This window comes from Ornithorhynchus anatinus, chromosome 21 (genome assembly GCF_004115215.2).
Source record: "Ornithorhynchus anatinus isolate Pmale09 chromosome 21, mOrnAna1.pri.v4, whole genome shotgun sequence".
NCBI lineage: Eukaryota > Metazoa > Chordata > Mammalia > Monotremata > Ornithorhynchidae > Ornithorhynchus > Ornithorhynchus anatinus.
In genome coordinates, this window is record NC_041748.1 from 7418489 (window position 1) to 7436171 (window position 17683).

Consider the following 17683-nt stretch of genomic DNA (forward strand, 5'->3'; position numbering starts at 1 on the left):
GTCGCTTTACTTCTCTGTGCCTCAGTTACCTCATCTGTGAAATGGGGATTGAGACTGTGAGTCCCATGTGAGACAGGGACTGTTTCAATCCCGATTTGCTTGTAATAATAATAATAATGTTGGTATTTGTTAAGCGCTTACTATATGCAGAGCACCGTTCTAAGCGCTGGGGTAGATACAGGGTAATCAGGTTGTCCCACGTGAGGCTCACAGTCTTAATCCATGGTTTAGTGGAAAGAGCCAAAGGTCATGGGTTCGAATCCCACCTCTGCCACTTGTCAGCTGTGTGACTGTGGGCAAGTCACTTAACTTCTCTGTGCCTCAGTTACCTCATCTGTAAAATGGGGATTAACTGTGAGCCTCACGTGGAACAACCTGATTACCCTGTATCTACCCCAGCGCTTAGAACAGTGCTCTGCACATAGTAAGCGCTTAGCAAATACCAACATTATTAATCCCCATTTTACAGATGAGGGAACTGAGGCACAGAGAAGTTAAGCGACTTGCCCACAGTCACACAGCTGACAAGTGCTAGAGCCGGGATTCACCTACCCCAGCGCTTAGTACAGTGCCTGGCACACAGTAAGCACTTAACAGATACCACAATTATTATTATTATTATTCTCTGGGCCTCAGTCACCTCATATGTAAAATGGGGATGAAGACTGTGAGCCCCATGTGGGACAGGAACTGTGTTCAACCTGATTATCTTGTATCTACCCTAGCACCTAGAACAGGGCTTGACACACTGTAAGTGTTTAACCAATGCCATCATCAGCATCATTATAACTGAGGTCCAAAGAATTGAAATGACTTGTCCAGGGTCACACATCAGGCAAGCGGCAGAGCCGGGATTAGATCACAGGTCCTCTGGCTCCCAGGCCCGAGCCTCTTTCCACTAAGCCACACTGTAACTCAAACCAAGACATATGGACAAACCTGTCCGTCCCACAGAACTTCTGCAAGGAGAACATTTTTCTTTGCAAGACAAACTGGAACTCAAAAGCCCAAACGAAAACCTCTCTCTCCTCAAGGCAAACTACTTGCTTCCCACCTCGCCAACTTTTTCGAGTTCCGACATCCTTCTGGTCAAGCTGAAAGTGTTCCTTATTCTGACAGGAGTCGTCAAATGGATCCCAGTCGGGAGATTTTTGCGAGGATTCTTTTCAACATAACTTTGGCACCAGCCAGTCTCCGGGTGAAGGAAGTATTAACATCGAATTGAGTTTGCTGGCAGGGCCAGTTGAACGAGGAAACGTCCGTGGGTGTTTGGAAATTCATTTTGGCTAGGTCTAGCCAATTGGGTGGGAGGAAAGGGTTGTGACGGGTACCTGGAGAAGTGGGCAGACAGAGTTGAGCCCACCACCCAACCACACTTCCACCAGCGAAAGACCCACATTCTCTGACAACTCTGGATGGAAGGTAGAGGAAGCGGGTTTTCCTCCTCTAGCCTGTAAGTTTGTTGTGGGCAGGGAAGGTGTCTATCGTTATACCGTATTCTCTCAAGTGCACGCTCAATAAATACAACTGACTGACTGACCGACTCTGCTCCAACCCGCATGTCAGTTCATGTGTTTCCAATCTACTTTTGAATGAACAAACATCAAGTGTATCCCACAGGGCATGACAATTATCGGGGCGACTCAGCCCAGATGTCAAAAGCATGTGCTACATCTCTCTCTCTCTCCTCCCCCCGACCCCATCTTCTTCTACCTCTCCATCTCACTCCCCAATTCCCCTCTCAGTAGGCAGCATGGGCTAACGAAGTAGCTTGACCTAGTGGGACTGGGAGTCAGAAGGATATGGGTTCTATTCCCTAGTCTGCCACTTGTCTGCTGTGAGAGCTTAGGTGAGTCGCTTCACTTCTTTGTGCCTCAGTTATCTCATCTGTAAAATGGGGATTAAGACCGTGAGCTCCATGTTGCACTTGGACTGCCTCTAAACTGATTAGCTAGTACCTGCCCCGGCACTTAGTATAGTGCCTGGCACAAAGTGAGCGCTTAACAAATACCATGAAAATTTTTTCCGTGATTAACAAATAGACTTAACGAATGAGCTTACCTACTAACAAATGGACTTAACAAATGCTAGTACCTACCCCCCGCACTTAGTACAGTGCCTGGCACAAAGTGAGCGCTTAACAAATACCATGAACATTTTTTCCATGATTAACAAATGGATTTAACAATGAGCTTAACAAATACCATGAAATTTTTTTAAAAAACAAAAGGCATGTGAACATTCACAAGAAAAGTATATGCTCTCTCTCTCTGTCCCTCTCCACCTTCTTCCATCCATCCACCATCTCTGCTTTCATTCATTCAATAGTACTTATTGAGCACTTTCTATGTGCTCAGTACTAAGCACTAAGTACTAAGCACTCGGACTGTACGGTTCGGCAACAGTCGGAGACGATCCCTGCCCAATGACGGGCTCACGGTCTAATCTCATCTGATTCCATCTCCTCTTCCTCTCTCTCAAGAGGCATGTGTACATTCACAAGAAAACAAAAGCATTCTCTCTTAATGAATAGATACAGAGACAGATAGATTAATGGAGAGATAGAGAGAGAGATATTTCCACCTCTCCACCAACTCTGCCCCACCTCCTCCCCCTCTCTCTACAGGCATGTGTACATTCCCAAGAAAACAAAAGCATTCTCTCTCTCTCTACTTATATATCTATATCCAAAGGTATAGATAAATAGATATTTTGGTAGATATAATAGATAATAGATATATAGGGACATAAAGAGATGATAGATAAAAATAAAAAATAAATGGTGGTATTTGTTAAGTGCTTACTATGTGCAAAGCACTGTTCTAAGCACTGGGGGGATACAAGGTGAGCAGGTTGTCCCATGTGGGGCTCACAGTTTTAATCCCCATTTTACAGATGAGGCAACTGAGGCACAGAGAAGTTAAGTGACTTGCCTAAAGTCACACAGGTGGCAAGCGGCAGATCCGGGATTAGAACCCACAACCTCTGACTCCCAAGCCCGGGTTTTTTCCACTGAGCCACGCTGCTTAGACAGTAGAGAAATAGGAGAGAGAGAGAGAGAGAGATGTTTAGATAAATCCATATAGATATCTCCGTCTTCTTCCACCTATCCACCACCTCTGCCCCATCTCCACTCCCTCTCTCTCAACAGGCATGCGTGCATTCACAAGAAAACAAACCTTAGAGCTACTAATGACCCACCCAGCAGGAAATCTCTTTGGCCTGAATCAACAAAACCTCACCTGGAGTCCATGCTCAGTGAACGGCGTGCTTTCAGAACTGCAGGCCTTTATTCCCTCAAATAGAGGCAGTAAAAGCTTGGTGAGAAGAGGAGGGGAAGCATTTTTTTTTTCTTGGAATGAATCTCTAAATCTGGCACTTTCAAAGAAGCAGAGTAGAGCAAACACCATTTAGTAATTTGGTATTTGTTCAGTGTTTACTATGTGCCAAGCCCTGGGGTAGATCCAAGATAATCCTGCATAGTGATTTCACAGTCTAAAGGGGAGGGAGAACAGGTATCAAAACCCCATTTTTACAGATGAGAACACCGAGGCACAGAGATCTAGTGAATTGGCCTCCCCGAAGTCACAATGCAGGCAGAAGATGGAGTGGCCTTTAGAATCCAGATCTCCTTTCATTCATTCATTCAATAGTATTTATTGAGCGCTTACTATGTGCAGAGCACTGGACTAAGCGCTTGGAATGAACAAGTCGGCAACAGATAGAGACGGTCCCTGCCGTTTGACGGGCTTACGGTCTAATCGGGGGAGACGGACAGATGAGAACGATGGCAATAAATAGCGTCAAGGGGAAGAACATCTCGTAAAAACAATGGCGACTAAATAGAATCAAGGTGATGTACAATTCATTAACAAAATAAATAGGATAATGGAAATATATACAGTTGAGCGGACGAGTACAGTGCTGTGGGGATGGGAAGGGAGAGGTGGAGGAGCAGAGGGAAAGGGGGAAAAGAGGGTTTAGCTGCGGAGAGGTAAAGGGGGGGTGGCAGAGGGAGTAGAGGGAGAAGAGGAGCTCAGTCTGGGAAGGCCTCTTGGAGGAGGTGAGTTTTAAGTAGGGTTTTGAAGAGGGGAAGAGAATCAGTTTGGCGGAGGTGAGGAGGGAGGGCGTTCCGGGACCGCAGGAGGACGCGGCCCGGGGGTCGACGGTGGGATGGGCGAGACCGAGGGACGGCGAGGAGGTGGGCGGCGGAGGAGCGGAGCGTGCGGGTGGGCGGTAGAAAGAGAGAAGGGAGGAGAGGTAGGAAGGGGCAAGGTGATGGAGAGCCTCGAAGCCTAGAGGGAGGAGTTTTTGTTTGGAGCGGAGGTCGATAGGCAACCACTGGAGTTGTTTAAGAAGGGGAGTGACACGCCCAGATCGTTTCTGCAGGAAGATGAGCTGGGCAGCAGAGTGAAGAATAGACCGGAGCGGGGCGAGAGAGGAGGAAGGGAGGTCAGAGAGAAGGCTGACACGGTAGTCTAGCCGGGATATAAGGAGAGCCTGTAGCAGTAAGGTAGCCGTCACCCAGTACCGTACTCTTTCCACATTTTGTGACACCAACTGCATTTCATTGACCTGTTCAGGACTTTCCATCATTTTCCTATGCTTAGATACACACTCAGAGATCTGAGCAGACAGGTCTTTTGAAAATCGAAACTATCATCTCCTTAGGTCATTGAGTACCTAAGACCTGTTGAAAAACACTCGAAGCTGAAAAGGCTTCTTTGATGTAGAAAAATATCAAAATTTCTACTACAGTAAAAATGATGGCATTTATTGAATTACTGAACAATAATAATAATAATAATAATAATGTTGGTATTTGTTAAGCGCTTACTATGTGCAGAGCACTGTTCTAAGCGCTGGGGTAGATACAGGGTCGTCAGGTTGTCCCATGTGAGGCTCACAGTCTTAATCCCCATTTTACAGATGAGGTCACTGAGGCACAGAGAAGTGAAGTGACTTGCCCACAGTCACACAGCTGACAAGTGGCAGAGCCGGGATTCGAACCCTTGGCTTCTGACTCCCAAACCCAGGCTCTATCCACTGAGCCAGGCTGCTTCTCTAACGCACTGAATGTAATGCACTGAACTAAGCCTTGACAATAGCAGCACAAGACACAAGACACATTCATTGCCTCCAAAGAGGTTATATTCTAACTCCTCTATTGCAAATTCTCACCCTTGAGTTCCAGAAAAGAACCCTCCCAGCAGAGAAATGGCAGAGCTGGAACTAGAGGACTTGGGTTCTAATCCTGCCTCCGCCATTTGAATCCTGTGTGACTTTAGGCAAGTCACTGAACTTCTTTATGCGTCAGTGACTTCATCTGTAAAATGGGGATTAACACCACGAGTTCTCTGTGGACAGGGAGTGTGTCCGTTACATTGTTAAAACAATGTGTTGTTATACTGTAGTCTCCCAAGCACTTAGTACAGTGCTCTGTATAGAGTAAGTGCTCAAAAAATAGGATTGCTTGCCCTATCATGTAATTATGTGCCAGCGCTTAGTACAGCATCTGGCACAGAGTAACCACTTAACAAATACGATTAAAAAAAACCAACTCTTCAATTCATTCCTTGGGGTTCAGGTCAGGCACAGCTGTTCCATTAATTAATCGAACAGTAGTATTGATTGAGAGCTTACTCTGTGCAGATCGCCGAATTAAGCACCTGGAAGAGTAAAGCAGAGTTGGTAGACATGATCCCTGCCCTCTGAGCCTGTTTCAGTCTGATAGGAAGGTGTCTGTGCTTTATCTAGATGACCTCGTATAAAACTGGACTAGTGGCCACTCTAATGAGAAACTGACGATCGGGTGACCAGGAGCAGATGAGGAATGGATAAGAATTGGCAGCAGTTTGCTAAGAGTTAGGGAAACTAGTAGTAAGGCAGTGTAGTATGATAAGTTCGTTGTGGGCAGGGAATGTGTCTGCTTATTATTGCATTGTACTCTCCCAACCATTTAGTACAGTGTTCTGCACACAGTAAGTGCTTAATAAATAGGACTGAATGAATAGTGGATAGAACATGGGCCTAGGAGTCAGAAGGTCATGGGTTCCAATCTCAGCTCAGCCACTTATCTATGTGGCCTTGGGCAAGTCACTTCGCTTCTCTATGTCTCCATGACCTCATCTGTAAAATGGGATAAGACTATGAGCCTCATGTGGGACAGGGACTGTGTCCAATGTGATTTGCCTGTATCCACTCCAACGCTTAGTAGAGTGCCTGTCACATAGTAAGCATTAAACAAACACCACAGTTATTATATTACTATGAATGGTTAAGAGGAGGGATTGTTTCCCTGGAATGATGAGGCCAAGGCATTCAAAGGAGTAAATGAAAACAGAGTTTAATGGAATTCAGGGCTCTAATTCTTGTAGGAATATTTTTAAAGGCACCCTCATTTCCAAAGGTCATATTAAGGTCAGCGGAGCCTCGGGATAACAATATTTTCCATCCCAACTGCTGCCAGTTCCCAAAGCTTTCCCCCATCGCCGACAACCGATAACGATAATAATCGTGGTGTTTATTAAGCTCTTATCATGTGCCGACCACTGTACTAAGTCTGTGGGGCTCACAGTCTCAAGTACCCATTTTTCAGATGAGGTCACTGAGGCAGAGAGAAGGGAAGTGACTTGCCCAAGATCACACAGCAGACAAGCAATGGTGGAGCCAGGATTAGAACCCAGGTTCTTCTGACTTCCAGGACCAGGGTCTAACCACTGGGCCACCCTGCCACCGAGGCCTGAACCACCGTGACTGAATCACACTGCTGCATCTGACCAAAAGCTTCACCCAAGTTCACTTTCAGGGGCTCATCCTCGAAATAAGCCAAAAGCCAGGCCAAAGGGTGATCGAATCGATCAATCAATGATATTATTGAGCGCTTACCGTGTGCAGAGCACTGCTCTAAGCACTCGGGAGAGTTCACTACCAACGACGCTTGGGGTTTTCGAGTTGAAGGGTGGGACGGGCAAGGCTAGGAGAATGAGGTTTTAAATGATAATAATGGGGGGAGGCGTTTAAGTGCTTACTTGGTGCGAAGCACTGTTCTTAATCACTGGGGTACATACAAGTTAATCAGGTCAGACATCATCCATGTTCCTCATGGGGCTCACAGTCTAAGTAGGAGGGAGAACAGTTACTGAATTCCCATTTTAGATGAGAAAACTAAGACACAAAGAAGTGAAGTGACTTGCCCAAGTTCACACAGCTGGCAAGCGGCAGAGCTGAGATTAGAATGCAGGTTCACTGACTCCCAAGCCAGGCTGCTCCACTGGGCCAGCTTTTCCCAAAAATTACTCCGGGGAATTGTTTCCCAGGATAGGGGCTAGCTCTCCTCTTTTGTATGTTTCCCACAACAATAGTTGGCCTCCAGCCAAACGGGTGAGGGTTGGCGTGGGAATTGGTAGCTGTTTGCTAATGGCTGGGGCCACTGCTACTAAAGAAGCAGTGTAGCCTTGTGGGAAGAGGATGGGCCTGAGAGTCAGAGGACCTGGGTTCTAATACGAGCTCTGCCATTTGCCCACTGTGTGACCTCGGCTAGGTCACTTCACTCCTCTGTCCCTCAGTTCCCTCATCTGCAAAATGGGGTTTCAATATCTGTGCTCTCTCCTATTTAGACCGCGAGCCCCATATGAGGACTGATTATCCTGTATCTACTCAAGTGTTTAGTAGAGTGCTTGGCACATAGTAAGCATTAATAAACACTATCATTATTATTATTATTATTATTATTATTAGAGCAACAGGGATAGAGGCGAGTTTGTCTAAGAGTAGATGAGAGCCTGGAACAGGTACATAAGAGAGGTGGAGGGGAATGATAGCTGGAGAGTAAGGTAGGGAGAGGGCTGTGTCTATCTTGATTATTTTATGTCAACCTCAGCACTTAGCACAGTGTTTGGCACATAAGACGTGCAAAAAGAATACCATTATAATAAAAATGTACTCTCCCAAGCCATGATACCATTATCATCATTATCATTAGGAGTGAATGGGCACCGACCTGGGAGTCAGAGGGACCTGGATTCTAATCCTGGCTCCTCCATTTGTCTGCTGTGAGACCTTGGGCAAATCATTTCACTTCTCTGTATCTCAGTTACCTCATCTATAAAATGGAGATTAAGACTCAGCCCCATGTGGGACACGGACTGTGGCCAATCTGATTAGCTTGTGCTTAGAACAGAGTTGGACACATAGTATGTGCTTAACAGATACCATCATTATTATTGGGGAGGGTGCTGAGGGCTGAAGAAGAGAATGAAAGAGATGTGGGGGAGAGGAGAAGAGCAGCAAGGAGAGGAGAGGTGCAAGACAGATTAGAGAAGCAGCGTGGCTTAGTGGAAAGAGCCTGGGCTTGGGAGTCAGAGGTCATGAGTTTGAATCCCAGCTCTACCACTTGTCAGCTGTGTGACTGTGGGCAAGTCACTTAACTTCTCTGTGCCTCAGTTACCTCATCTGGAAAATGGGGATTAACTATGAGCCTCACGTGGGACAACTAGATTACCCTGTATCTACCCCAGCACTTAGAACACTGCTCTGCACATAGTAAGCACTTAACAAATACCAACTTTATTATAAAGGTGGAAAGCATCGAAGAGAAGTGGGAGAAGAAAAGCAAAGGGAGCATCCATTAAACCCAGGGAAAAGTGGAATTCCTGCTACACTCTTTGCCCCAGAACTTCTGCTATGTGGTTCAGTGGCTCTTTTTGGCAACCATTTCCTCTAAATTGCCTTGGAATTTTTTTCTTTTTTGGGGGGTTCTTGTTAAGAGCATACTAGGTGCCTGACACTGTACTAAGTGCTGAGGTAGATACAAGATTATCAGAATGGATGCGGTCCCTCTACCACATGAGGTTCACAGTCCAACTGGGAGGGAGGAGGATTTAATCTCCATTTTACACATGAGGTAACTGAGGCATGGAGATGTTAAATAACTAGGCTGTAGATTGTGACTGTAAACTGTAAGCTCCTGGTGGGCAGGGAACACGTCTTCCTACTCTGCTTCATTGTACTGTTCCAAGCGCTTAGTACAGTGGTCAATACATATGATTGATTGATTGTCTTGCCCAAGGTCACAGAGCAGATAAGAGGAGGAGCTGGGATTAGAACCCAGGTCCTCTGACTCCCAGGACTGTATTCTTTCCTCTAGGCCATGCTGCATCTCAGAAACAAAGCAGGAACCGACCCATGCCACCCCCAATTTTGGGGCCAGGAGGGGGGACGAAAAGGGTCTTTGTGTGAAAACTGGCTCCCTATTCTAGATGGGGATTGATTTACAAAATCCTTTTTTTTTTTTCCAATACAAAAATCAACATCTGGAAGGCCTGTGGGATCAGATCATAGACTATCCTATTTCATCCAAATGACGGAGGGGGAACAAGAGAAAATTCTCACAGCATTTTTCTCAGGCTCTTTCCCAATCTCTCTATCTAGGAACAATATTTTACTAAGGATCTGTCACAGCCTGCCCAGTCTTTAATGACTTCCTCCAACTAGAAGCCGAGGTGGCCCTTCTGAAACTCTGTGATCTTGTGGGCTGGGAAGATGTTAATTGCTGTTCTCATGCAGGTCCAGTAATCTGGGCATAAGATATTTTCAAATTTGCATTTTTTCCATACTTTTCTTTTTAATAGTCTTTGTTTAAGTGTTTACGATGTGTCAAGCACTGGGGTAGATACAAGATTATCAGGTTGGATGCAGTCTCTGTCCCACATGGGACTACCGAGCTAAGTAGTTCAGAAGAGGATTGAATCCCCAGTTTACAGTTGAGGATACTGAGGCCCAGAGAAGTGAGCTGACTGGTGCAAGGTCACACAGCAAGCAAATGGCAGAGCAGGGATTAGAACCCAGGTCCTCTTTCCACCAGTACACGCTGCTTTTCCCTTCCTCTAGACAATGAGCCCATTGTGGGAGAGGGGCTGTGTCCTATCTGTATGTACAGCTGCCTTTAGGACATAATATGTACTGAATAAATGTCATAATCCATCTAACAAATGCCCCGTGGCTTTAAAACTCTGTGAGCCCTGTGTGGGTCAGGGACTGTGTCTGACCTGATTATCTTGTATCTTCCCCAGTGCTTAGATCAGCGCTTGATGGATAGTAAGGCTTAACAAATGCCACTATTATTATTATTTCCTCTCCTATCACTATAATTCTGCTCTAAAGTAACATCCAACTTGCTTTCCTTCCTCTTCTCTTCCCCACTGCCCTGGCATCATACACGGTAAAATGCATCTCCAGTTTCTCCTTAGTCTGGGAAAGCGTCATTTGGAAGCCCAGAAAACACAAAGTTCAAGTGTCTGGTGCTAGGCACACCTGGATTTAACGAGCCTCACTAATTCAGTGATACACTTGCGATTATCCCCTTAATCCATGCTTAATGGGACCTCCCAAAATTCCTCTTTGGGTGGAACAAATGTCTTGGTTCCAAGTCCCTTAGCTCGGGAATGTTGCTTTTCTTTCCGTATTGGCTCCGAGAATGATCTGAGAAGGAATGCAACTGCGTCTTTTAAATCTTAAGTACAGTTGTGCTCCGGCTGCTGGTGTTGGGCAGTGGTAAGATCTGTAAGATTTCCAAACAATCCAACTTAGATTCTGTTGGAGATGGGAAGGAAACTGGAAAGGGGAAAAATTGTATTTCCCAATGAGAATTGGAAAAGGGCGGCAGGATAGAGGGAGTCAGACCTCTCTCTCTCTTTCCCTCTCTCTCCCTCCCTTCCAACCCCACCCTCCCCTAGTTGGAGAAGAGATGGTGGGCTGGGCTTGGGAAATATCATTTTTTTATGGTATTTGTTAAGTTCTTACTATGTGCCGGGCACTGCACTAGGAGCCGGGGTGAATAAAAGCTAAACAGGTTGGACACAGTCCATGTCCCATATAGGGCACTCAGTCTCAATCCCCATTTTGCAGTTGGGGTAACGAAGGCACAGAGAAGTTAAGTGATTTACCCAAGGTCACAAAGCAGAAAATTGTCGGAGCAGGAATTGGAACTCAGATCCTCTGACTCCCAGGCCTGTGCTCTTTCCACTAGGCCATGCTGGTTTAAAAAATAATAATAATAGAAACAATAATAATTGTTGTCAAAAGAGCAACTATAAGGGGGGACCACCGTGAGTGAACAAGAGAAGCAGCATGGTCTAGTGGAAAGAGCACGAGCCTGGGAGTCAGAGGACCTGGGTTCTAATCCCTGCTTTGCCACTTATCTGCTGTGTGACCTGGAGCAAGCCACTTCACATTTTTGTGCCTCAGTTTCCTCCTCTGAAAAATGGGGTTGAAGACTGTGAGGCCCACATGGGACATGGACTGTGTCCAACCTGATTACTTCGTATCTACCCCAGCGCTTAGTACAGTGGCTGCACCAATATAGTAAATGCTTAACAAACAACATTTAAAAAAAAAAAAAGAAAGAGGGGGAGGTCCATACAGGTAGGCAAATGTGACCATATGGCTCAGAATGGGTCCATATTGGTAAGCAGGTTTGGCCATTTGATTCATGAACAGGAGTTCATAAGCTGGGAAGTGTTACACTGTCCTGTCCACAGTTACGCAGTCTTTGGTTAGCAGAAGTCCTGTGGAAAGTGGTGAAACATTTGTAGGGAAGAGAAGGGGAAACCACATTTCCTCGGTGGGAAGAGAAGCGGATTTACTGCATTTCCCAACAGTTGAGAGCCACCCCAGGTGAGGCCGAGGGTTCCACGAAAACACCTATCGTACACCCAAACCAAGTTTTCCGACTTCTTGTAGAGAGTCCTGCAGGAAATCCAGGCACTTCCAGGACCTCGGAGCTAACCGCACCCAGTGGCTTTTCCTCTGAGCTTTTGTAATAATGATATTTGTTAAGCACTTACTATGTGCCAAGAACTGTATTAAGCGCTTGGGGGGGATACAAGCAAATGGGGTTGGACACAACACCTCTCCCACAGGGGAGTCACAATCTTCATCCCCATGAGGGAACTGAGGCACAGAGAAGTGAAGTGACTTGCCCACAGCAGAGAAATGGCAAGCCAGGATTAGAAGGCAGGTCCTTCTGACCCCCAGGCTGGTGTTCCATCCACTAGGCCATTCTGAGATGTGATTATGAGTCACCTCAGTCAATCTTTGAGGGAAAGATTAATCAGGGTAAAAACAGGTTGGCTGTCCTTTTTTCAGTCTCTCTCTCTTTTATGGTATTTCTTAAGTGCTGACAATGTGCCAGGGACTGTACTAAGCGCTGGGGTAGATATGAGCTAAACAGGTTGGACGCAGGACACAGCTCTGTCTTCAAGACATTGCTCCCCAAAATTTGTCTTGAATCATTATGTCCTGCCAAGCTGCACTGTGGGTAGCTTTACCTACCAAACATCCTGATTGACAGGGAGTCAGAAGAACCTGGATTCTAATCCCGGCTCCGCCACCTGCTGCTCTGTGGCCCTGGGCAACTCACTTCACTTCTCTGCGCCTCAGTTACCTCATCTGTAAAATGGGGATTGAGACTGTGAGCCCCATGTGGGACAGCATTTATTACAGTTCCTGGCACATAGTAAGTGTTTATCAAATATTATTATTACAAGAGGGTCAGTTCTTGGTCCCCTTCTGTTCTCTATCTATACTCAGTCCCTTGGTGAACTCATTCATTCCCACGGCTTCAACTATCATCTCTACGCGGATGACACCCAAATCTACATCTCCTCCCCTGTTCTCTCCCCATCTCTCCAGGCTCGTATCTCCTTCTGCCTTCAGGACTTAAAACTCAACCCAACTCTTAAAACTCCCAAAAGTCCCAACTACAGAACTTAAAACTCAACTTAACCAGCCACTTAAAACTCAACATGTCCAAGACTGAGCTCCTTACCTTCCCTCCCAAACCCTGTCCCCTCCCTGATTTCCCTGTCACTGTGGATGGCACTACCATCCTTCCCGTCTCATAGGCCCACAACCTTGGTGTCATTCTTGACTCTGCTCTCTCATTCACCCTACACATCCAATCCGTCACCAAAACCTGCCGGTCTCACCTTCACAACATCGCCAAGATCTGCCCTTTCCTCTCCATCCAAACTCTTACCTTGCTGGTACAAACTCTCATAATATCCCGACTGGATTACTGTCCCATCCTCCTGTCTCTCCCCGCTCCAGTCTATTCTTCATTCCGCTACCCGGATTGTCTTTCTACAGGAACACACTGGGCATGTCATTCCCTTCCTCAAAAACCTCCAGGGGTTGCCTATCAACCTTCGCATGAAACAAATCTCTTCACTTTTGGCTTCAAAGCTCTCCATCACCCGGCCCCCTCCTGCCTCACCTCCCTTCTCTCCTTCTACAGCCCACCCCGTACACTCCGTTCCTCTGCCACTAAACTCCTCACGGTGCCTCGTTCTCGCCCGTGCCGCCGTCGACCTCTGGCCCACGTCCTATCACTGACCTGGAATGCCCTCCCTCCTCACATCCGCCAAACTAACCCTCTTCCCCTCTTCAAAGCCCTACTGAGAGCTCACTTCCTCCAGGAGGCCTTACCAGACTCAGCCCTTCCTTTCCCTCTGCCCCTCCTCCCCTCCCCATCCCCCTTACTCCCTCCCTCTGCTCTTCCCCCTTCCCCTCCTCACAGCACTTGGGCATATTTGTACATATTATTTATTACTCTATTTTATTAATGATGTGTATATACCTATGATTCTATTTATCATGATGGTATTGACGCCTGACTACTTGCTTTGTTTTGATGTCTGTCTCCCCTGTTTAGACTGTGAGCCCATTGTTGGGCAGGGATTGTCTCTATCTGTTACTGAACTGTACATTCCAAGAGCTCAGTACAGTGGTCTGCACATAATAAGTGCTCAGTAAATACGACTGAATGAATGAATGAAAAGCAATGGAGTGTGGTTAGTTACTATGATTGATTATTCATAGTAAGCACTTAACAAATACCATAATCACCATTGCTGTTATTAGTATTACTGACACTAGGAGGAAAACATCTTACCTTAACTCAATTCCCTCTCTCAATCTTTGAGGACTAACAATATAGATGGAAAGAAAGCACACCGTACCTGAAAATAAGCATCGCTGCGTAACCTACACCAGTCGCTACAACAAGAGATCTCGGAAGCCTTGTTTACAAGAGCCTCACGGAAATTTAATTATGGAGAAACAGCCTGCCACCCCCCGGCATGCCTAGACTTTAGTGTCCAGTTAATAGCCCACGACGTGTCCAAATGCCGGCAGGAGCCCTGCAGTTACGATTTTAGATGAAGAAACCCGAGATGTTTTATCAGCCGTTGGTGATGCTTCAAACGTACCATGTCAAAGCAGATTTTAAGACCTGCCCTCAGGGTAACCATCACTGACCAATGCCCCAGATCCCCACCGTATGTCCCTCTCAAAGACAACCTGGTGCCATCCTTGTCATCGCTACACATCTGTGACCTCCAGAAGCTTTCTCTAAAATCCCTGCAAATGCATCTATGCTTAGTACAGTGCTATGCATACAGTAAGCCCTTACTAAATACAATTGATTGATTAAATAATGTATTATAAATTATTTATTCATATTAGTGTCCATCTCCCCCCTAGACTGTAAGCTAGGAAATTTGGGTAGGAAATTTGGTTTTCAATTCTGTTGTATTGTACTCTCCCAAGCATGTAGTTCAGTGCCCTACACATAGTAAGTGCTCAAAGAATATAATTAAGCGATAGAAAATGCTTAATAAATACCATGTTGGCGATAATAATGAACAGCGATAAATCCTCAAGCAATGACTGGAGGTTCAATCAATGTCTGTCTCCCTCTCTAGACCATGAGCTCATTCATTCATTCATTCAATCGTATTTATTGAGTGCTTACTGTCTGCAGAGCACTGTACTAAGCACCTGGGATTGTGGGCAGGGAACGTGTCTGACAACTCAGTTGTACTCTCCCAAACCCTTTGTACAGTGCTCTGCACATAGTAACTGCTCAATAAATACTGCTGCTGATGATGGTGGTGGTGATGAGGCAAAGATGATTTATTTAAAGGAAGGTTTGTACTTTTAGACTCTCTGAGCCCTAGACCAACGGAACTCTAGGGCAGACCTTGATTTCAGTTACGTATGAAATCATTATTCCTGTCCAAAACACCAAGAATTTTAAATAATTTCTGCTCCTGCCTCATTATTATCTCTATGTCCTTTTTTTTAATGGCATGTGTTAAGCATTTACTATGTGCCAAGCACTGTACTAGGCAAAGGGGGTAGATACAAGCCAATTAGAGAAGCAGCTTAGTGGAAAGAGCCCGGGCTTGGGAGTCAGAGGTCATGAGTTCTAATTCCAGCTCCACCACTGATAAACTGTGTGATTCTGGGCAAGTCACTTGACTTTTCTGTGCCTCAGTGACCTCATCTGTAAAATGGGGATTAAGACCGTAAGCCCCACTTGGAACAACCTGATTTCTTTGTATCTACCCCAGCGCTTAGAACAGTGCTCTGCACATAGTAAGTGCTTAACAAATGCCATTACTATTATTACTACAATAATAGTTGGACACAGTGCATGTCATACATGGGGCTCACAGTCTTAATCCCCATTTTACGGGTGAGGGACTGAGGCCCAGAGAAGTGAAGTGACTTGCCAAGGTCATCCAGCAGACAATGGTAGAGCCAGGATTAGAACCCAGGCCCTCTGACTCCGAGGCAGGTGCTCTATCCAATAGGTCAAACTGCTTCCCTACTTAACAAATGGATCGCATGAAGTAGAGGAAACATCATTCTAGCAAACTCACTTTTTTCTGTACCTTCCCTGGAAACCTGGAACTTCAAGCCACCTTCTGCAAACAAGACCTGTGACCTTTGTCTGTATCTTTAGACCATCACCTGATGTTACAGGAATTCATTTGTAAAAGTGGCTCCTAGGAACTTTCCCTCAAGACAGTTCAACTTAACATCTGATTGGGAAGCACGCAGCACAGATAACATCAGCATCCAAATCAACATTTCTGGATTTTTTTACTCTGCGCTTTGGATCCCAGCTCAGAGACCAACAGGATTTGTTTCTTCCTTCTTTTTCCTTATTTCTTCCAAGAGGCCTTCCCTGACTAGGCCATCACTTCCTCCTCTCCCACTTCCTTTTGCATTACCCTTCTACTTGGATTTGGTCCCTCTATTCACCCCTCCCTCAGCCCCACAGGATATAGGTACTTACCCATAATTTATTTATGTGCATTAATGTCTGTCTCCCCCTCAAGACCGTGACAGGGCACATGTCCACCAACTCTGTTAAAGTGTACTCTCCCATGCACTTAGGACAATGTTCTGCCCAAAATGAGCGTTCAATAAATATGAATGATTGATTATTCATTCGTAAAAAAGGGAGAACGGGACTTCCTGCCCTGATTCCCATGTTTGGAATTATGAGGCCCGGAAATATAATAATAATAATGATAATAATAATAGTGGCATTTGTTAAGCACTTATTATGTGCCAGGCACTGTACTAAGCACTGGGGTGGATACAAGCAAATAAGATTAGAACAGTCCCTGTTCCACATGGGGCTCACAGTCTCAATTCCCATTTTCCAGATGAGGTAACTGAGGCCCAGAGAAGCAAAGTGACTTTCCCAGCATCCCACAGCAGACAAGTAGTGGAGCCGGTATTAGAACCCACGCCCTTCTGACTCCCAGTCCTGTGCTCTAACCACTACACCGTGCTGCTTCTCGAATTTTCTGACCTGGTTCCTCTGTGCTATCTTCTGCCCCTTCTTCCAGCGGAGGACGGGTTGAAGAGCCGGTAATTCCTTCTCCTCCTTTCCGACCACGTGCTCCTCGAGGCTATAGGCGACTTCGAACACGATTGGATCGATCACATCTTTGACCCTTCGCTGAAACAGAAAACAGAAGAAGGAATGATGTACTGTGCTTTGAGGGATGGTTAATTCATTTTCTTCCAGACCATCATTTCATCTCCCTGCCCCTATTCCTGGGAAAGGAGGGAGGGAGAGAGAATTTGTGTAATGGGGTGGTTACAGAGTGCCGTTGTGGAGTCAAACCAGTGGTCCTAACCCAGAATTCTGTCTCCCATCATGACAAAGCGATGCTTAGAGGAATCATGCGAACATGCGCCATCTTCATCTCAAATTTTCCCTCAAGTATCCTGTTACAACACAAGCGCTGTCTCTCGCCTTGCATAAAGACCATCTGGATCAATCAATCAACGATATAAATCAATAACGACATGTGTTAAGTGCTGACAGTGTGCTTGTCTTGTCTTATCTTATGCCATCGAGTTGTTTCCAACCCACAGTGACACCACGGACACATCTCTCCCGGAACGCCCGGCTCTCCATCTGCAAGCGTTCTGGTAGTGTAGACAGTGTGCTTACTAAAATATTTAAATCAAAAACAAACCATAGCAAAGAATCACAGTATCAGTATCAAAGGTGTTTAGAGAACGCCCTTTTTTAAGGTATTTGTTAAGCGTTTACTATGTACTAGGTACCGTACTACTAAGCGCTGGAGTCGGGACAAGATAATTGGGTTGGACCCAGTCCCTGACCCAGTCTTAATCCCCATTATATAGATGAGGTAACTGAGGTGTAACTGAGGCGTGAGGAAGTTAAGAGACTTTTCCAAAGTCACAGAGCAGACAAGTGGTGGAGTGGAGCTTAGGACCCAGCTTCTCTGACTCTCAAGTCATTGTATCAGATGGTTTGAGACATACGAAAGGAGTCAAAGATGTGATC

General features: G+C 45.8%; 1 protein-coding gene across 1 annotated transcript in view; it reads right to left on the reverse strand.

The window, feature by feature from the left end:
• Positions 1-17683, reverse strand: part of ITGA9 (integrin subunit alpha 9) — a 286676-nt gene that overhangs the window by 109210 nt on the left and 159783 nt on the right. The window contains exon 16 of the mRNA XM_029049589.2: positions 16673-16822. Coding sequence (XP_028905422.1) covers positions 16673-16822 — 150 coding nt within the window. The remainder of the gene's footprint in view (positions 1-16672; positions 16823-17683) is intronic.